At 37.4% G+C, this 21,448-nt stretch overlaps 2 protein-coding genes across 5 annotated transcripts; both read right to left on the minus strand.

Annotated features, from left to right (window-relative positions):
• Positions 1 to 1,080: 1,080 nt before the first annotated feature.
• On the minus strand, positions 1,081 to 9,402 carry LOC141604875 (protein PSK SIMULATOR 1). 4 transcript variants are annotated; one of them, XM_074423428.1, is made up of 13 exons: positions 9,157 to 9,402; positions 7,815 to 8,384; positions 5,801 to 6,126; positions 5,337 to 5,429; positions 5,161 to 5,251; positions 4,763 to 4,856; positions 4,261 to 4,358; positions 3,824 to 3,893; positions 3,439 to 3,542; positions 3,080 to 3,196; positions 2,596 to 2,672; positions 2,439 to 2,483; positions 1,081 to 1,869 (listed from the first exon to the last, which is right to left on the minus strand). In XM_074423428.1, exons 2-13 carry the CDS (start codon positions 8,160 to 8,162, stop codon positions 1,365 to 1,367), a joined length of 1,968 nt encoding a protein of 655 aa, XP_074279529.1. In that variant the 5' UTR covers positions 8,163 to 8,384; positions 9,157 to 9,402; the 3' UTR covers positions 1,081 to 1,364. The 4 variants fall into 4 exon arrangements, with proteins under 4 accessions (XP_074279529.1, XP_074279527.1, XP_074279528.1 ...); XM_074423426.1 differs by having other exon boundaries at positions 1,081 to 1,884; positions 9,141 to 9,356; XM_074423427.1 differs by having other exon boundaries at positions 8,875 to 9,327.
• A 3,245-nt stretch (positions 9,403 to 12,647) lies between these two features.
• Positions 12,648 to 17,351, minus strand: LOC141604877 (protein-tyrosine-phosphatase PTP1). The gene is made up of 9 exons (XM_074423429.1): positions 17,050 to 17,351; positions 16,175 to 16,271; positions 16,007 to 16,089; positions 15,747 to 15,884; positions 15,182 to 15,316; positions 14,110 to 14,252; positions 13,878 to 14,019; positions 13,218 to 13,293; positions 12,648 to 13,138 (listed from the first exon to the last, which is right to left on the minus strand). Exons 1-9 carry the CDS (start codon positions 17,323 to 17,325, stop codon positions 13,128 to 13,130), a joined length of 1,101 nt encoding a protein of 366 aa, XP_074279530.1. The 5' UTR covers positions 17,326 to 17,351; the 3' UTR covers positions 12,648 to 13,127.
• Between the last annotated feature and the right edge of the window lie 4,097 nt (positions 17,352 to 21,448).

Genomic DNA, 21,448 nt, shown 5'->3' on the forward strand with positions numbered 1-21,448 from the left:
AAAGTCGAGTGTTTATCAAAATTTTCTTGACATAATGAAATTCTAAGGTGCTTATCCATAGAGAGCATGTTTATAGAATAAGATTGATTTTACACTTGAAAAGAAATGACGTACAATTAGCAATAATACTCTGGGCCACCAAGCTCTCGAAATGTTACTAAACATTGGGCCATAGATCACAAAAGATGGGCTGTTTAGCCCACCTAAAGAATGTCATGTGTTTTTGCCGACATAGCATGTTTTTTTGTTCCGAAGTGAACCACATGACCGATTTTGAAGCCGACGGAATGAAATTGAATTCAAGTCATGATAATTTTACCAATTTATCAACTAAGTTAGTTGACATCTGTCAGCATGATAACTTTACCAGTTTACCAACTAAGCTAGTTGACATCTGTCAGCGTAGCATGTAACGTACATTATTATATGCTTTATTAGTTAATTGTTTAGGTAACAAGCTGGAGAACATAAATAGCCTGATTTGACTAAACTAAATAGGTTAAGAATGACAATGGATCGGATTTGATCGATCAAAATCGAGTGAATGACAGTTCCACTCTCCATTGTCAGTGACATGTTTAATTGTATAGGTAGCAAGCTGGAAAACATAAATTATCCTGATTTGAACTTAATTAGATGGGGAAAGGTTCAACCACTCTTCATGTCATGTCTTCTTCCTTATAAATGATCTTCATAAGATAAATAGTGTAAATAATTTGGCGGAGATTTACGATCGCGCACCTAGTAAAAAGATATCGCTCAGTAATTTATTGGAAAACGACTCAAATCTTTCTAGGAATTGTAATTGCATGTTATTGTGTCGACTCCGTCAATACTAGTTCCGATAAGAAAGGGAATCCAACATCCATCGGTGTGTTTAGTTCTTCCACAAAATTACAAGCTTTATCGGTTGTGACGTTTATTCAACTTTCAACACTTTCGTGCAAAGTGGATCAAATGCTCCATCGACATAGATGTACCAAAACTAAATTATCTCCAAGTCGCGAGTACAGTGTACAAACGGTCAAACGAGTACACGAATCAAGTGGCTCACGATTTAACGAGATTTAATCTTAAGACGAGTACCCTAATATTTTGAGTGTACATCCGTGAATGTCCCACATTGTATATATAAATGATTTACATAGGACATAGCCCTTCCCTTACAAATACAGCACAGAATGTGAAGATTAAAAAAAAAAAAAAAAAAAAAAAAAAAACAATATTTTTAAATTATTCCGGGTGTAATCGAAGTATTCTGTACAAAGCTTCTTGAACTAACAAAACCAACATTACATGTCCTCAGCAACCTTCTATTTAGCTCTCTAATTCGATGTCGTGGGTGATTTTTCTCCGGCGCATACTTACAAACTCCTTATTGTGTCGACTCGGTCAATAACATCCAACGCTTTGACCCGGTCAATGTCAAAGTCAATGACGGGTACCGAAGAAGGCCGTCTTATGGGATAAATTTCTCTCTTACCGTCTCTAGTCGGGGAATGACTACTGCTCTTGCTCAATCGATGGTGCTTACTTAACCGGTGGTTTTTAGCGATGTTGAATTCCTGGCTTTTGCTAATACCAGGAGTAAGTTTTCTCTTAGGCACGTCACTAAGCATTTGCTGGTCTTCGATGGTGAGGGTCGGGGACGAGCAGGTGGTTTTTTGGGGAGATAGTTGGATGGTCTTTTGGTTGGGAGACCGTATTGGAGACTTGATGGGAGATCGAGTGCCACATACAGTGACTCGAGAAATGCTTATGAGATGGTGAAGCCATACTACTAGTCCAAGAATGTAAGACTCGGTTTTATCTTTGTCTGCGTGATATAAAGTCTCGATTCTAAGCAAGTCACTTTGGCCCGCCGGTTTTCTGTTCAAATCAGAACTGAGCAAGTTGAACAGACAGTCAAAAGGGCATTAACTAACCATGCACAAACTTTTATGAAACGGTTTTACTACAAGCTTAAGGACCTAAATAAATTAAACAGTAAAAGGACCGAGGTTGTAGAATAAAGGTTCGACCTTTTAAAAAATTTCTTTTGTTATCAAATATTTTTCTTCTTGATGTAAAGTGAGCCACAAGAGCAACCAAATACGAGTATATTAGAAAAAACAAGAGTCATGAGTACCTAGTTAACAATCACCAGCTAAGCTAGCTAACATCTACTCTCTTCGTCCATGCCAATATTTTACGTTTACTTTCAAATCAATTTTTTTTGGTTAAAAATATGCAAGTTGGAGTAAAAAAGGAAATACGTAAACTATTGGCAGCCGAACCAAAAGAAAATGTGCCAACTAGTACAAGTTATCATCAAATTTGGAAGTATCATTCTTTACTCTTACAACATCGACATTTTGACATGAACACTAGGACGGTGTGCAGGAGAGTTTTTCCAAACTAAAAGCGACAAGAAAGGAGTAGGATGTGTAGTAACTTACCCTGTATTCGCCCATTCGCCAACCCAACCAAATCCGTGGTGAGCTCTGCATTTGATTCGCATTCCAAATAAGTAAACATGAGTTTGAGAGTTCGAAATTGTTCAATTAAGGGAAAGTAGAGAGCACACTTCTAGCTGATGTCATATAAAAATCTTACTTTGTAGTGTTCGTCGCAATAGGAACAAGCCACTCCAATGTTTTCTCCATTTCGGCTTTGATTCGGGGGATAGTAAGCTGTCAGAGATTATGCCGAGGCCAAGGTAAATAACCACATAGAAGATTCAGAATTTAGAGCATTGTCAAAGTTCAAAAATACAACCATCATCGCAAAAGATCCATAGAAGCCCAACAAAAAATCGGGTACGCGTTTACTGACACATCACTTGGTAGTTATAGGGTGATCACAGGAATGTTTTAATAGATCAAAATTTTACCAGGTCCCAGAATAGTTGCTATTCTTTGGCTTTTATAATATGATGGAATAAAGTAAAATAACCACACTAAATGCAATATGCTTATGTCGTGAAATAACAGTGTCGATGTGTTACTTTTAGGTCATCTAGAAAAAACCTCCGTGAGTTTTATAAAAATTGAGAGCACGCAAGTCAGGTTAATAAATATGGTTATGAAACAGGAAGTACCTCCTCATCCAGCTGAAATGATAGTAATTTAGATCTCAAAGCTGATTTGACATTAGGCGGGAGCCCCTGATATAAAGCATCCCTAGTGTTTGGTGGAACGGAGCTTGAACGGGATACCTGGTGACCAAAAGGATTTTCAAAATATATGAATAGAAAATAACAAATACAGCTTCGACCAAAGGATTTGATCTTATAAATATAAACCTCCAATAATGCTTATGTACAACCGCCTTTCTTATTTTAGTTTATACTCCGTTCCGTATGAGATATTTAATCAAAGTACTCCTGATTTTTTTTTTTTTTAAGAAAAGGAACCAAACGAAAAAAAAAAAAAAAAAAAAAAAAGTTGTTGAACTCACGAGTGTATCTATTTGTGTGATAATGTTGGCATAATGCAAGGCCAAGCCAGCTTGACCCAACTTTGTATGATTGTTTGAAGACGACTTTACAGGCTTATCGACATCTGCAAAGCCATTACGAAGATCAGCATTACTAGTAAACCAATGGCGGAAAAAAAAAATGAAAGCACGGACAACAGAGAAAACCAACAATTCTAAATAAAAGAATACGTGCATATTTGACTGTTGTAACCTGAATGTAATCTGGAATAACTAAAACTAAAATATCCGCAAAACCAGTTATGAAACTACACCATTAATTACGTGTTTGTGATCAATAACTGGCCTTTGTTTCAAATGTTACAGAAAAGCAAAATTTGAGTTTTCATCGCAAGTTGTTACCTACCGGTACTACCAAAGGCCTCGAAAATCTCCAAATGTAGGAAGTGGACTAAATCTACAAGCTTCTCCATCACCTGCAAATACACGAAAAAAATTACAGATGCAACAAATAAAGAGCTGTGAGCCTCTGAAAGACAAAGCTAACACTCTATTCCTTCTTATCGCTAAATTTATTCCCATCTTTTTTAGTGTTTTTTTAAGAGGCGAAGAGAAGATAGAGATATTCTATGTCAAGAGTAATGATATTCTACTCAAATTACCAAGATTACCCAATCATGCCCTTTCCTGCTGAAAACTACACTATTTAAGTATGCAAGGCCATATCGGAGAATTCAAAGAAAACAAAACATTCCACACACCAAGCGCTGTCGTAATACACCTTTCATATTACTTGTCGTAATACACCTTTGATAGTAGTTTTACACCTTTAAAAGTACCTACCTCTTCCAATATTCTAAACCAAAGTGACTTCTTTTTTAAACTTTTGACATGTTTTCTTTGACTCTTCAATTCCGCTCTCAAAATTGCCAAGCTGTCTCCTGCAAGACACATAAAAGTTTAAATTTCAACACTAACTTGGCTAGAAAAAATACAATTGCCATGAACATAATAGTACTACCTCCATCAAGACAATGTGACTTCTTTTTTATATTGTCGCTTTTGTATGTTGACCGTAAGCTTTGACCATTACAATGACAAATTTGTTATGTTTAATCTATCAAGACAACTATGTTCATATTGTCTTTGTACAAAAGTTGTAACTATCCAAGTCCAAGTGCATGAATGTGTAACTAATTACCCTTTTTCTCACTCCTGTTTGACGAGTTCGGATCAGCCGATCAGATGAAACATTTACAATAATGGTGGATTGGTGGAATAATGCAAGTGAGCCACACTTGACAGAAAGCTAACTGCATAGAAACCGATGAACACTCAATAATACCTCTTTGAGCTGTGCTAGGGTTGTCTTCCTCTTGCAGCTTTCGCCGATAATCTTGTTCGAATCTGTCCAAAGCATGCAACTCATGATACAACTCCTGCATTCAAGATTTCAACATTAAATCTCAGAACTCAGAAGTGTGCATCTGAACTTCTAATATAAGAAAAACACAGTTATTACACATGTCCCAAATAAGTTGGTAAATATAGACTGTTCTTTACGCTAGATGAAATGATTTAATATCAGACAAAAATACTCCGTAGATGTTAATCTCTTACGCGTTCAATTTTCAATCTACAGAATTTTCAATCAACATTCTACAGGGTCATTAAATGAAAAGTATCAAATAAAGGGTTTCCTTAAGAAAAAACAATAAATAGAAAAAACAACGAAATACCCACAGCAGTGTACTGAACCAATGCCAAAAGTTGCTGTATTATTGCCTCGGCTTCGTCTTTCAAATGCTTTTGAGGACTGAGTTCTGAAGCCAATCTGAGAAGCACAAAAGAGTACATTATCACCTCTCCATTCGCTGAAAAGTTACACATCACAGATCAACAGACGTTACTATTCTTACTTTTCAAAATAGCGATCCAAATTATGATATTGAGGATCTTTACAACGATTTCCAAATCGGACCACCTCCCCGGAAAATACCTTCAATTCTTCCCTGGTAAAGTACATTACAAAATCGTTTTTAGCAGGCAAGTTCATAAGCTGTATCGGCTGATATGGAAACAAATACAGTACCGCCATCCCATAAGCTGTCACTACTCACTATTAACTTTGGCAGTTACCTATATCAACTTTGACCATTAATTTCTCCAAATATGTATAGATATACAATGTAAATTTCTTATGTTAGAATCACCAAAAGACCTATTTTTATATCTTCTGTTTTAAAAACTTAGTCTAAATTATGAGTAAATATTGGTCAAAGTTGATACTTTTTTACCAACAAAGTCAAATGGCGACTATACAAATGGATGGTAGTATATGAGTGATAGGTGTCATGTCACAAGCTATTTCTCTCACAACTACCTCTTGTCAGCTGCAGCAATCCTATGGAGTTCATCTATATCTTTGGATATTAAGTTTTGAACGCCATCTGACCGAAGCACAACCTCCTTGAGATGTTTAATGTTCTCCTCCGAAAGGGACTGCATGAGATTCGCACCCTTCACAATAGTGTTGGCTACCTCAAATGCCAATATGGATATTTTATTTCCTTTAGTCGTCACACCAGAGACAAAACCACCACTAAGGTGCAAACTTGTCATGCTACTACCAAGTGTGTCTAAGACTTCAACTGCCTTGCCAAACCCAGCAGATCCAGCTTTACCCAAAAGGGTGCCAACCTCAGAGACCTGCTGAATTAGGAACAACGGAGTTAATCTGACATAAATAAATTTAAGACAATCCACCAACTACCAGCACATTCAGCAGAGCTTAAAACCCACACGGGTCACACCTAAGATAACAATTTAATCTAGTCCTCTTGTGATATATGAACAAACCTACACAACATAGTAACAAACTCTAAGATGCATATAACCGGCATTAAGCAAGCTACGCTTAAAGATAAATTCACTTGTAAAGAAGATTTGCAGTTAAATTAGGCAAATTGCAATTTTTACTTTTGCTACTTTCCAGTATCTCGAAAATTGCGTCACATACTCACATGCAAACGTAGTGATTCCAGCCGAATGGAGGGAGTACTCAATAGTCCCCAGATCAGATTTGAGAAGTGAATCATAAGATTCATAACACAGTAGGACTCAATACAACTTACCATTAATAGTTAATATGTACACAATGTGTCGCCATGAACTAAACTGTATTACGAAACATATTATCAACAAGTTCTAGTCTAGTTGATCCGGTAAAATTTGCGTATCAACTAGTAATCCTTTGAGATAGAGTGTTGCCGAATTATATTTCCAAGAGACTGTAGATTGTATTTCTAAATTACAAAAACTAGACTCCGTCTATTATGTCAAGATTATTTTTAATTCAGTAAGCAAACTAACGTGCTTAGCAGTATTATAATAGATCCCCCTTCTACAGCCTTTTACACCACTATATAGGATAATGATAAACTAGTTGCCAATTCTGTTCTATCTGAAGGAAGAGGAAAACAATCATTAAACAAAGTTCGGAGTTCAGACTCATAAGAGCGACAAAACAGATTAAACAAATATTGAGCCACCCTATATCTCAGGCATATGGAATTATGGATCCTGAACAATGGTCTAAAATTTCAGATACGTAAACTTTTCTAGCCTTCTTGTACATGAGTTTCTGTCAAGTACTACCTCTCTGTTCCCTCCCAGAGCGTCTCATCAGTTAAATGTCATTTACCCCAAAAGCACAAGCAAAAGTGATTTTTAACTAGAGATTGGTCTTAGGAGTAGTGCACAACAATGCACGAATAACAACAACAATATTACCATAGTACCTTAAGGGTTTCCAAAAAGGGACGGAATGGGATCGGATGTACATATTCCTACACCAGGATCCTGGTGTCTCTACTTTCTAGTCTTCCAGAAATACTTCATCTCACAAAAGCACATCTCTTAAACATGTAAGCTAGAGGTCACAGAGTCGTCTTGACTCCTGATGCGAATTGACTGTGGTTTCAAATATTTGATCATGAACCCTGAACTTAGAACTCTGATCATACAAATTGTTTTTAAAAGAGCTTTGTATAAGGACGAAGGACTGACTAACAACTTAAAGGTTTCTATTAAAGCCCTTCAGTTCAGACACATATAATCTAGTATGAATAACAGTCAATCGCATTTTTCAGCTATACTGTATAACACAGGATCAATAACCACGACAAAAGTGTGCATGCTTGGAGTTGCTTGGAGCATCGCATAAAACACAATTCTTATACAGAATATGAGAAAGTCATTTACGAGAAACCAATCCTATAACCAACCATATAACTAAATGAGCAATGCAAATGAACTTGGATTGATCTCACACATTAGCACAAGAGTGGTGCGAAAAAAATTGAACAAGCCATAAGAGAATCTAAAGGAAGCAGCACCTTTGCAACAGCAACCTGCTTCGACCTTGTTGATCTAGATTTTTGCGACAAAACCCTCGACAATTGTGGAATACCATCATAATTATCATCCAAAGCCGTCCCATACAAATGTACATTAGTCTCTTGCGGAGTCCCACTTAACTCCGGGAAAGAAAAGGGCTGCCCTACAGGCTTATCCACATTTACTTCCTCACTTGGAAGAGCCGGCTCAGCACTCCCTTTAATATCTAACGTTTGAGGCTCCGAAAACAATTCAGAACCATGATTATTACTATGCCCATTAATCTGTGGATAAGTACTACTAGGAACATTATCAACAGTTGCACTCCTAGAGCAAAGTCCACCCATTTTATTTATTCACATAAAAACAGTGGACTACAACTCACTTATGCACATCTCCCCTTCTATAAACCTCCCTAATTTCGCAACCGCCAAAGCCAAAACAAGCTCCTAGCTCATAAACTACAATCAATTTTTTCAACCAGGGTTTTACTTTTACTAGTACCCAACAGACTGACCACAAGCATTGAGTCTTATCACTGATCACCCACAGAAATTCCAGTTCCAAAGCTGTTAACAAGGCAAAAAAAAATTCATTAATAATCATTCATACCCAATTAGTACTAACTACTAAGACACGACATGAGATGACACTTCGACACTTCATTTTAGACCAAAAAAATTGAAAACTTCGCAAAATAACCGTATCTGACACTAATTCATACAGTACAATACAATACAATGATTTGAACTAATCATCAACCCAATTAGTATTAAGAGACGACATGACACAACACTTCGACACTTCATTTTAGACCAAAAAATTGAAAACTTCGCAGAAAATAACCGTATCCGACACTAATTCATACAATACAATATCATACAACACAATGATTTTAACTAATCAAATCAACAAACACTAATTCATACTTCATATATAAGAAAAATTGCAAATTTAGAGAATCTAACACAAACCCAAATTAGAAAAAGCAGCAAAATTTACTTAAAAATAGCAAAAATAAAACAATACCCAATTTATATATACTAAATAGAAACATACCCAGAAAAGAAAAATGGTAGATCTAAGTGAGAACACTAAAAGATACTTAAAGGGGTGTGGAATTTTCTAAGAAAGATTGAGACTTTGAAAGAAATAGAGTGAAAGAAACGGTAAGACTACAATAAAATGGAAAATTTAGTTGAAAAAATATAGGAAAAAGATTGATGATTGATGATTAATGAAGCAGGAGAATAATAATAAGGTAAAAACAGTGAAATAGCAGTAGGTCTTGCTTAAAACCGTATAAAATTAAGATATCTCGCAACCTTCTTTTATCTTCACCTTTATTTAATTCGGGTATGAGAGTCGTCTTAAATTAAGACGATCTTAAATGAAGGAAAAGTAGGAAGAAATAGTAGAATTAATGGAGTGAAACCCCAGCTCACACGGTTTGTAAGGAGGCCTACACAACACACATAGTAGACTGTAGTAAGATTGAGGAAAAGGGGAAGAGAGTCAAAGAGGAGGAATGGAATACACACAAAATTGATGCACTAATTTTCAGACTGTTTTGTGTGTCTTGTTGTTGACTGTAGCCTGTAGGCACATTCATGACACTTTCTTTTGAGTCTAGGCTAGACCCGGTAAACGGGTCAATGATGTTGGAATTGGGTCAGGTTAATTCGGGCTAAGTCGTTTTTTTTGTTGGAATTTGGTTTGGGTGAGATTCGGGTCTATTATTATCGAGTTTTCAGGGATAATGGTATGTTCGTAACGATTAATATTCTGGTCAATTCGGGTTAGAACGTACAAGTCATGTTTGGGTCTTGGGTTCGAGTATCGGGGTGGTGTTTGAGTTGAGTCATTCGGCTGAATTGATTTTGTAAGATTAATTAAAACTGGTTGTAGTTCTTTTTATACAAACTCTCTGAATTAAGCTGAATTGAATATAATTAATTTATAGGACATTATTTTTTGAAAATAACTTAACTTAATAGTGAGGTCACTCAAGAGTTCAAGACGACTGACCATTCTTTTTTGGTTGAAAAAAGCTGAATTGAACTGAACTGAACTGAAATAAAATGAGCTGAAATTAAGTCCAAAAGAACAGGAAATTTAGCTGGTGCCGAAAAGGAGCAAGAATGTATTTGATTGATCTAAAATTTGATATTTTCTTAATGCATAGAAAATTTCAAAGGATAGGAAATTTCATCCTTGTTTACTAAGTACTTGTAGTTGACAAACTTTTAGAATTTCATGAACATTGAAGTTTTCATGATAAATCATGTGACATTGCTTGATCAGTTGATTGTAGATTCTTAATTTCTTGTGATGAAATTAATCACTTTCTGTATTAGGCAGTAGAACCTACTATAGTACTTTGACTAGCACATCAATACCGAGTGATTGTGAACTTCAAGTATATACTCCCTCCCATCCAAACCAAAGGTAACACTTACCTTATTCGGACCATCCAAACCAAACTACCCATTCCATATTTGGTAAAAAACATGACTAAAGACCCCTCATACACCCTTATTATTTACAGAAAATGCCATCATATTTGTGGCCCTCCTTTAATTAAGCTACAAGTGGTCCTACTTTAATTCCAATATTACCCTTACTTTTTCTCTATTTTCTTAAAACTTGTGCTCCCTCCCATGTTACCTTTGGTTTGGATGGGAGGGAGTACAATTTTCGGAGAAAAAGAATTGTACATTAGACCTCACACTTAATTAGTTTTTGTGTTTTTCTTTTCAGTTTTATAGAGTAAATTACATTTTAGTTTTATGACGTCAAAAATCAAATTTTTCTGAGCTTATATGTAATTTTTCTGAGTTATAATGTAGCTTTTTTATATTGATGTTTAAGTAAAATGAATTCAAAAACTTTATAATAAAACTCAAAATGTTTAAATTAAAAGTCAAAAACTTTATCTTAATGCTCAAAAACTATACCATCTGATGTACTACATCAGATATATAGTCTACTTACAGCAATTTTCGGCAGCAACTAAAACAAGAATTAGGGTTTTCTTCATTACCTTAAAAAGTAATGAATGGTTCTTAAAGTTAGGATCTTTAAAACACTTCAGGATAATATCTAAATCGCTAAGAGGTAAGGAAGAGGGGAAGTAATGAAAAAGATCCAAATTGCTAAAAAAAATATATATGTTCTCAAGATGCCATTTTAACCATGTATATATGTATTTATATATTACATTAATTTATTGTTAAAATGTTATTTCGTACATACAAAAATGTAAATATAGAGTATCATAATATACTTCTTTATTTATTTATTTTATGTTTTTTTAATATGTCGATTTATTTTATATTTTTTTAATATGTCGATGGTAAACAAATTTGGACTTTGATCTCCAAAATTAAAAGGGAAGAACACAACTAAATAAAGAGAGTACTTGTACTTAGTTGTTCGGTTAAAATTTAATTTCTCAAAGCTTTAAATAATTTCAACAACAAAAATTTCACCTTTATTTGAATAACGAGTATATATAAGTAATAACTTTCCTCTTCTAGAAAACGGGCCTATGTATAAATTCCACAACGTCAATATCCTCATTATCAGTAAATAATTTCAAAACAAATCATGAATATAAACACCACGAAAAATCCCAACTTCCAATACAAAGCCAAAAAAAACATTCTCGTATTCAACAATCCTACTAGTAAAAAAGATGCTTATTTAAATGAATTGATATAAGTAATGGCTATTAAAATCCAATTGATTGATAGTTAAGCACCCAACAAACAAAATCTCAACAACAATCAAAAAGGAAGATGCCCAATTACAACTACTAGTATCCAATGATATATAATTGTAACAAAGTTATAATCAAGTGGCCCTAGGAGTCAATGCATACATACTTTCATACTTTCATGTGAATGTACCATGTTTTTCAACTCTGTCATATATACTTTACCAATAAGTCTCGTTTAAGACGGCACTATCTGTCTTAAACTTATGACGGCTCAAATACATACCACTTGTGTATATAAGAGTGTATAGAAAAAAATAATATATTTGTCTTATATATATAAGTGATATGATACTCAACCCATGGACAATGCCGTCTTAAATGAGAATTTGTGATACCTTATATTATGATTTCTCTTTCAACTTGTTCTTTGTAGTTTGTATGCATGACCAAGTCAAGAGGAGTAGTAATCAAATTGCTTGGCCAAATTATCTAACCTTTGGTATTGGTATCAAGTAGTCAAATGTTGGTCCCATTTTGAACTTTTCCTTGATCAATTTTGGTGCAATCGTGTCAATGTAATCGATTTGTACAATCATTGATCCTTATCTATCATGAATAGTATTATAAAACAGACGATTACATAATATGATTATCGTGTTTTTTTTTAAAGGGAGTCACAAGGACAATCTGTTATTGATGGTATTTGAACCAGATCACCAATATCACCATGACGTTACTAATTAAGCTACCTGACATGCATAATAAGATTATTATTACGAGATGATTATTTGTTTGTATTATTTTTTAAGGTAAATGAATAAAACTTGTTGAATTAAATCAATTTCACATTATGTTATGTTAATATGACGCGATTTTGAACAACGCAAATTCTTGTTTAGTCGCCTAGACGGAAAGTTCACTAGCAAATTGTCCAATTTTTAACCGTATTCATGGAAAAATCTATCAAAATCCAACTATATTGAGCCAACCTGCACCTTACCCATCGGTGAACTGGTCGATAAATAGGTCTAAGCGAAAGACATGCCGAGGAAAAGCACAAAACCAAACGGAGTACACAAGATTTGGTAACACTAAACCGAAAACTCATCTGTGAAACCAAACAAGTAATGACTCAAGTGATATTACTACAAGACCGTGTTACAGAAAATGAATTGTTTTTTCAACAAACGCCGGAGAATACACCATATCTCAATATACTGAGAATCATGAAGCGGAAAAAAAAAAGTCAATATCTCGACGATATTTCTCAAACAATGAATGTAAGTTGAAAAATATACAGCTTGATTCATGCAATTTAGTAACATGAATCTCCCAATTGTATAGTACAGCATAGACGAATCTTCCGAGCCAGATAATGAGCACAAAAATCCAAATTCAGTAAGCTAATCGAAGCCCTTAATCTCGAGTCAGGAAGAGTTTCTCATAAATGGAGCACCATTTTGGAGGGGCTATCTCGAATCAGGAATGAGTTAAGCATCAAGATTCAAGAAAAAAACAATGGCATGGGAATTTTTTTTTTTTTTTTTTTTTTTGGAGGCGCCACACTTTACACTAGGATTTTGATTTTTGACTATTCATGACCTGAAATAGAAGACTCACTCGTGAATCATCGATGGTTAACTAGTGGCAGAAAAAAGGGAGCGATATACCCATTAAACACCTTTGTCAGCATTGTACTCTGCTATAATCTCCTCCAGTGCATCAATGACAGCCTTGTAGCAAAATTCATATTGATCCTGAGTCAATGGCACATTTAGATAGATTAAAAAAAGCGTTCCATATCGAGATAGGTTAAATATAAGTTCATTAAAAAAAAACCTTCTATGAGAGGGTCTTATATGTGAAACCAAGTCATTAAACCTATAATAAATGAGGAATACACAAGGACTTGGGTTGTCTCACAAGCGACGACACTGTCTTGTACAAAACTCGCCGGAATCCATCTAATAGTCTAACTAGATTCCCGGCAATTGCGCCTGAGACGAACCCATGAACAAGAATTATTTGTCATGTTGGTTGCTAGTTGGACTTATATGTATGAGCCATTGCGATGTGCGAGTGTTAATTAAGGATGTACATGGACTAACATTTGGCTAAAACTTCAGTAAGATGGTCATACAGTAGGAGTGTAGGACATGGGGAAGATTTAAGGTCTTTGGGTGAGCTCTCATGATTCGGGGTTGAAAACTTGCCCACGAACGTCAAAAGCTCATCCTATCCTACAGTTAGATGGTCTCACCCAAGACTCGAAGCAGAATCAAGGCAATGGAAAATAAAAAGGTGGATAAATGGATAATTCAACAATCATAGAAAGCATTACCCTAGTCTGAACCATTCCAACTCGCTGAGATCTAAAGACATCAACGGTATTAAAGAAATCTAACGCAGACATATCTCCAGCAAGAATGCGTTGGATTGCGTCATGAATTGTGCAATATGTCCCAGTACGCCCAATGCCAGCACTGAAAACAAAAAGAATACACAACAAATCAATGATTAATATACCCGGCAGGACTAAAATGTAAGATATGACTCATGAGTACGAAATGAACCTGCAGTGAACCACAATTGGGCCCGGTGGCAGCTGAAATGTTATTTTCAAGATCTCTCGAACAGCTAATGTGTCTCTAGGGACCCCATGGTCTGGCCATCCTTCATACTGAATATGCATAACAGAGAGTGGCGGATCTTCCGACTGAAAAATGGTCACGCAGATATATTTGATCATTTCCCAGGCTGGAGCTATAGCAGTCAACAGTGAAAACACATATTCATGTATGTAAATACTAGAATAACTGAGTTACTACTGTGCACTGTGCAGCAACAACAAAACCTTAATGGCTTTTGCATGTGGCTAAGTGGGGTGGTTGGATGTACGAAGCCTTACCATTGCATTAAAAACACAGGCAAGAGAGGTTTACAGATGACCAATAATGGAATTTGAGGTGTAAAATATGTTGCACTTGGCTACTTCACGAGTTCACGATACAAGAAGTATCGAGATTAATAAGCCATTTTACTTTTCTATTCTATCATAATTGTGTTCGAGTGAACAAGACAAAAATAGGGGGTCAACATTATCTAGGTCCTTAAGCTAGCAACAAGGAATTCATAGAAATAAGCTGCTTCTGGAGGCAGACAGCAAGCTTTCAGTAAACATCAACAGAAGAACATTTTATCTAGTGATTCACGTGATGACACTCGAATGGAAATTGAGCTAAGATCCCACGCTCATCACACACTTAACACATTGATTTTTCCTCCCAATTTCCAAGTGAAGTAGCCTGTACCCTAAACTAAATCAATGCTTAAAACACATTCAAATACAATCACAAAAAGGAAATATTCGGCCAACCCAAGAATGTCAGGTCTCAGGTGCTGAAGAAAAGAATGCCATGTTCCTAAAGCCATTCCCATTTACTAATAAAATCAGGTTTCTCAAACTTCCCCTAACTGATATAAAAATCGTCCACTTTCGATAAAGCAAAAGAATTATTGTCCGCTGTCCTTTTAGTTGCAAGGCTTGCAATAAATGATAAAATATTAGTAATCTTCTCTATTTATTCCATATCATTAGGCAAAACACAACACTTGGAGTTCAATTTACGAATTAGTCCAACTAACCTCAGCTTTGGTCACTTCTAATTGACGCAACACTAAAGAGCTCTCTGTTGTCCTTTTCCATTTAGTGACGACAGAAATGTTACCAAATACCCTAGGACCATCTTCTGTTTGAAAATAGTCATCACATTTCACCATCTGCATACAGATTTCATTCCCAAAAGTCAACCAGTAGAAAGAAAGAGAATAAAACAGACATCCTCAAAGGATCATAAAGCAGTAAAGCAGTACTCTTTTTTTAGATAAGTAGTAGTAAAGCAGTTCTCGACATTGTAGATTTCAAGAACTGCTTTCCGAAAGAGGAGATATCAAGAAATGACAATTCCTTCATCACACCCATTTCTTTTAGAGCTTCAGAATGACTGTGCAATACTACTTCTTACAACTCCACTTGGAGGCTCAACATGGATACAACAAACCAATTTTTTGCTTGAACATCGCAAGATACGGAGTACAAAAGAACAAAGATTTTTATACTGAATAGATAAAGAGTGCCTGACATCTTGGATATAGAGGTTGTGAAAGGTTTAGTAATTTAGAATCCCTAATAATATATACATAGAAGTACCTTATAATTGTCAACCAATCGAGTAAGCATTACAATTGCAGGGCAGCGACACTGCAGCACCATTTGCCAGAAGTCTTCAAATGTGTTCGGTAGTGGGCCCTGTGTTGCTATGAACTGAGGAGCATTTTCTGTGGGAGACTACACTTGAGAGAGCACCAAACAAAGTAAACAGGTCAAAATAATATGATGCAAGTATGGCATGTACAAATTATCAGATACACATGCCGATCAGATACTCATGCTGAGGTAAAGGCACTTACTTTTACAAAGCTCGCATTAATGTAGCCATTGGATGATGACCTATTATCCTTGCAAGAGTTCAGAACAACTCTAGTCTCGTCGACTGCATAAGAAACCCTATCAAAGTTAAAAATCCTTACTAACGGGGTTGACAACTCAAGAAAACTATAACAAGGACTAAGACTTACATGGTATGATATCAGTATATCGGTTTTTGTCCGAATTGACGTGAGAAAGAGCCACTCTAGAGAATGTTGGCATGTGAGATGGTGTGATTCTTTTTCTCTACACCCAAGATAGAGTATTAAAATATTGAACAACAACCATATCGAAGTTATAAAAGTTTACAAATTCCTATTAAAATGAGGTTGCAAGCGTGAAACGGATATAAAGCAACTCGCATACCCGGTTAGCAACGAGCAGAGACTATTAATTACTACTAAAGATTAGTAATGAGTACCAAGTATTAATCAGTGCTAAAGATATGTTTTTGAATCCTTTTCACACTTAGACGATCTTACGCGAGACTTGCAAATCAATTGATCATATCATACTAACAAATCTACAAACCAATTTCCCTAATTCATGAGAAACTAACTCAAGAGCTCAATTGTCAAACTAATAATACCAAAATTACGCCTTTAATCCAAAATTAAGCCCAAAAACAAGCAAATTTAAACAAAATAACAAGTACCCACTTCAAATTTAACAAAAATACAGCAAACCCAGAAATCATAAAGCAACTAGGTTAAATAATAACAAAAAGTACCAAAATTAAGCCTTTAATCCCAACATTAAGAACAAAAACAAGCTAAATTGAACAAAAATACATGTACCCACCTCAAATTTAACAATAATACATCAAACCCATAAATCAAAAAGTAATAAAATCACCAAATAACAAGAAAAGTACCAAAATCAAGCCTGTAATCCAAGATTAAGCAGAAAAACAAGCTAAATCAAACAAAATAACAAGTACCCACCTCAAATTAATCAAAAATACAGCAAACCCATAAATCAAAAATTACAAAAATCAACAAAAAAAACAAAGAAAACAACGTACTTGAAGAGAACTGAACTCATGATGAATAAGCGCTTGATTGAGGAATTTCTGCTTAAGAGAGTCAAGAGCACGAGACAAATTGAGAAATTGGTCAGAAGAGAGAGAAATACGAAAAGGGTTTTCCGGTAAATCATTGAAATTGCTGGGTTTTGGAGAAGGAAGAGATCCAACAGTAAAGGGTTTAGCCATTTTGGGGATACGGATGCAGGAAATTATGGAGTTTCCCGTGATGTTTTTATGGAGGAATAACTCGAGTTTTGTGAGGATTTCATACATATTGTTGGAAAATTAGGAAATGTTATATACTTGCCTTTTTTTAGGGAAACATTTCAAACTTTACTTGATGGTAGAAGCAATCCGATTCGAAAAAGCGGATCCGAGACTTGAAATTGACCTGAACCAAATCACTAGTATGTGACCCGAAATTTGAATTAACTTGAATATGACCCAAGCTTTCTTGACCAGTGACTGACCCGAACCTGAAAATGACCTCATCTGAAACCACCAAACCCGAAAATGTCACGACTAAACATAACTTTAATTGAACCGAAAAGGTTAAAATGGCTTTTTTCTATCTTATCCACTGACACGAAAATGACCCGGCAACCCGACTCGCTTGACCTGGAACAGACCCGGCCAACAAACCTGAAACAAACCCGAAACCCGAAACGACCCGACCCAAATTAACCTAAAATCAATGAGAGGCCCGAAATAACCCAACCCAAACTGGCCTGACCCATTTGACAGGTCTACTTGATACGGACTCAGTAGGGGTGAGACGAGCAAGCCGAGTCCGAGCTTGTGCTATTGAAATAAAATTCGAGTTAAGCTGATCTCGAGCGTACTGAGTTTGAGCTTGAAAAAATTGAGCTCATTACCATGCCGGTGAACTTTAACTTGAGATCGAGCTCAACTCAAGCATATAATAACTGTTAAATTGTCGGGGTTTTTTCTTTTAATATTTTTAGTATGAGGATTTAAAGGTTAGTATACAAATATTGGGCAATAAATGGAATATATATTATGGTTATATAAATATATAATCATGATAAATATTTTATAAAATAACACTAAGATATTATTTTATCACACAAATTCGACCTATTCGCGAACTTTTTGAGCTGAGCCAACGTTAGCTCGACTTAACTTGTTAAGTTATCGAGCCAAGCTCACACGAGCTGAGCTTTAACCGAGTCCAACTCAAGTTGTTTGTGAGTTGTCTTGTCTCATTATCACTCCTAAATCCTAATACGGACCACGGGGTATTAAGTCATAATCTCAAGATTTGTTTTTTAAAAAAAAAAAACAGTCATATTTGCCCGACAACAAAGTGCTTTCAACATGAGTAGATTGAAAAAAAAAATTATATAATTCAATATACTCTATTTGTTTTCACATTTGTTTAGCTTCGATTAAAATACCCTCTATTTGACGCATTGCACCTACTAGAATGTTTGGACTAAATTGCACATAGATATAAACCTTGCTTTAGGGTATATTTGTTTCTTACTTCATATGAATATACTCAAAAAGTGAATGCCACCGAAAATAATTATTCACTTAATTTCATTACAAATAATGTTTTTTTTTTGGCAGTTGGAAAGAAAGAGTTTTACATTGCGGCGGTATGACTAACTAAACCATACCAATAAACAACATAAAACACTAAAGAACTTGTTCCGGGTGTAATTCCAGAGCAGTTACTTGTTACCCCCCGTGCTTGTAGAATGACGTCTTTGATTGAATCCTCCTTTCGGTCTCCTGAAACAATGAACAAACTGAGGGCTCGGCTTTGTACCGAGCGAACTCACTCCGACGCTCAAGTCAGTAAACTTAAAAGGATTAAGTTATGTGTTACTTGGCGAAGTATGTATTGTAGAGAGATAAGGAAGATATTACCAGATTATGAGGTGTTTAGGTTATTTTTCGGATGCTTTCCTCAATGAGGATTGAGGAGTATTTATAAACTTTCACCTTTTGTCACGCAGTGGCCAAGTGGCCAAGTGGCTAGCAGGTGGAAAGACTGATCTACCCTCGGCCGAGGGGCCCATGGCAGGCCGGCGGGCCCTGTTGACTCGCCGCCGAGGGGTCTTGGATATGAGTTCGCGGATATGTGCCCGGTACCGGCTAGTTGTACCAGTAGAGACCCAAGAGACAGCCGACGGGCTGCGTCGGTTAAGTTTGTCTAAGTCGTTGACTTGCTGTGGATATCTTTGACCTTGCTCAATATGTTGACTCGGTCAGCGGGTGCAGAATATGCCCCATCAATTTGCCCCCAGCGTAGTCTATGCCGTGGTATGGACCTTCGATGAGTGTTGAGCGTATTCTGCGCAAGTTTTGTAAAAATTTCTGCCCCGGCTTCTTCTACCTCGGCTTGGTTCTGCTTAGGCCGTACCGTATCATATCCCCCCTCCACATGGATGTGTAATGGATATCAGATGTGGAAAAGAAAGTGTCGCTGGCCGAGACCGAGGTTGTGAGTGCCGTGTGCTTTTGATTGCCCCCAACCGGTGCTGCCAAGCTTGGTTTCGTCAGCGGGCCGTTGGGCAAGTAGATACCAAGGAGCGTGTTTGAAAAAGATACGCCGATTGGCATTCTGGCAAGGAGCGTGTTGAAGAAGCTTTGTAACTGTTTGTCGATTGACATTCCATGGCTGCATGTTTGACATATGTCCGGTTGCTGATTGGTTGACGATTCATGGGCTGTGCCCTGATTGGTTGGATTGAGTGGGCTTTGCCCTATAAATGGGAGAGTTAGCCCCTGAATTTTGGCCTTCCAAATTCATTTTCTCAAAAATTTTCTTCTTTCTAGCCCTCTTTGACGAAACTTCTCTCTAGCTTTCAGAATCGTTACTCCGGCGTAGCACTTTTCTTCAAGGTAAACAAACAAATTTTTAACTTTTTCATTGTTAAGTTTTTGTTGTGAACATGTCTTCTGCTGATGCCGGTCCTAGTAACCGTGCGCCGGGGGGTTTCCCGTCGCGTCTTGATGAGGAGGAGATACTAGACGCCATCCCGCTGAGGTCCGGGGGCCCTAGGTCTCCTTCTCCTGAAGTTGACCCTAAAGCTCTGGAGGATTGGGAGGATGATGATGATGTTGATGATGACGGTGATGATGTTGGAAGGACTCGTCCTAATGAGGGGAGGCAGTACATCATGGATCACGGCGACGCCTGTAAGGTCTGCCCTGACCGTGCTTGGACCCATAAGTTCGCCAGTTGTTCCGGCGAAACACTTTTCGAGGGCCATTTCTACTTCGGCAGGGGATACAAAATTGTTATCCCTGAGGAGGGTCAGGCCGTCTGTTGCCCTCCCCCGGGTTGCACCGGCGTATACATCCGGCACCTGGAGTACGGGCTCCGGTTTCCGCTGAATGAATACGTTATGGCCATCATTAGAGCCATGAACGTCGTCGTGGCCCAACTGCACCCGTTGGCCATTAGGACTATAGTCGGCTTTGTCTGGCTCTGTCTCTTCAAGGGGGAGGTCCCAACGGTTAATTTATTCCGTCGGCTTCATCACCTCCGGCCGTCGTTTCCTGGTCGCGTCGGGTGGTACAGCGTGCGAGATGGAGCGGGTTACGTCTCCGTGGATAAGCTTTCCTCCCGCAAGGACCGGAAAGAGCGGTGGGTGTACGTTGAGGTGCTTGGATGACTATCCGCCGCCCCGGTCCTTCCAAAGCACCAAGTTAATTTGCGGTGCGAGAGTAAGGCGAGCATGACAAATGGGTCACCGGAGTAAGCTTAAGATGGACGCCGACAAGGTCCCTCTTAATGCGGATGAGAAGTCGCGATGAGGCTTTTGAGGCGGAGAAGAATGGGGTGCGAAGAGATGGATTCCCCGACGCGCGAGATCATTCTTCGGGATGAGTTAGCTCTGCCATGTCGGCCTCATACCGGCCCTAGCACAGGGTGAGTGGGGTCGGTGTGAGGCCCATCTCTGTTCTCAATGTTTCTGTTTTTTGAATTTTGATTTATTTCTTTCACTTAACCGTTGCTTCGTTTCCTTTGCAGACCATTTTGGCCCGGACCTGTCAGAGGATATCCTTAGGAGAATGGGGCTTGCCAAGGACAAGTCAGTTGTTGATACACATCCTAAGGCCCTGGCTCGTGATCGCAGAACGTCGCCGAATGACCTCATGGATTAGCAGCTGAAGGGCTTAAATGTGGCGGCGGCCCAGGCAAAGGTTGCTGGTAACATGCCGCGCCGAACGCGGAAAACAAAGTCTTCGGCGGCGACGACGTCGACATCAGTTCCACCTCCACTCCCTTCAGTCGAAAAGGAGACGGTGGAGGTCGTTGATATTACCGCCGAGGAGGTGGTCACCTTGGCAGTGGAAACCCCTCTCTTCCGTAAGAGGAAAGAGCCTACCACTGCCGCTGATACTTCTGCTGCTACTG

The sequence above is a fragment of the Silene latifolia genome, chromosome 10 (genome assembly GCF_048544455.1).
Source record: "Silene latifolia isolate original U9 population chromosome 10, ASM4854445v1, whole genome shotgun sequence".
Lineage (NCBI taxonomy): Eukaryota > Viridiplantae > Streptophyta > Magnoliopsida > Caryophyllales > Caryophyllaceae > Silene > Silene latifolia.

Bases quoted from the DNA above. Each gene is read 5' to 3' on its own strand.
- LOC141604875 (XM_074423426.1), bottom strand. From the start codon at position 8,162: ATGGGTGGACTTTGCTCTAGGAGTGCAACTGTTGATAATGTTCCTAGT. The intron at 3,197-3,438 runs GTGAGTTCAACA...TTTGGTCACCAG, and splicing joins TCACACAAATAGATACACTC to GTATCCCGTTCAAGCTCCGT. The intron at 2,673-3,079 runs GTACTTCCTGTT...AATCTCTGACAG, and splicing joins CATTTCAGCTGGATGAGGAG to CTTACTATCCCCCGAATCAA.
- LOC141604877 (XM_074423429.1), bottom strand. From the start codon at position 17,325: ATGTATGAAATCCTCACAAAACTCGAGTTATTCCTCCATAAAAACATC. The intron at 15,317-15,746 runs GTACTTCTATGT...ATCTGTATGCAG, and splicing joins GATTGGTTGACAATTATAAG to ATGGTGAAATGTGATGACTA. The intron at 14,020-14,109 runs GTTCATTTCGTA...TTTTGTTTTCAG, and splicing joins CCAATTGTGGTTCACTGCAG to TGCTGGCATTGGGCGTACTG.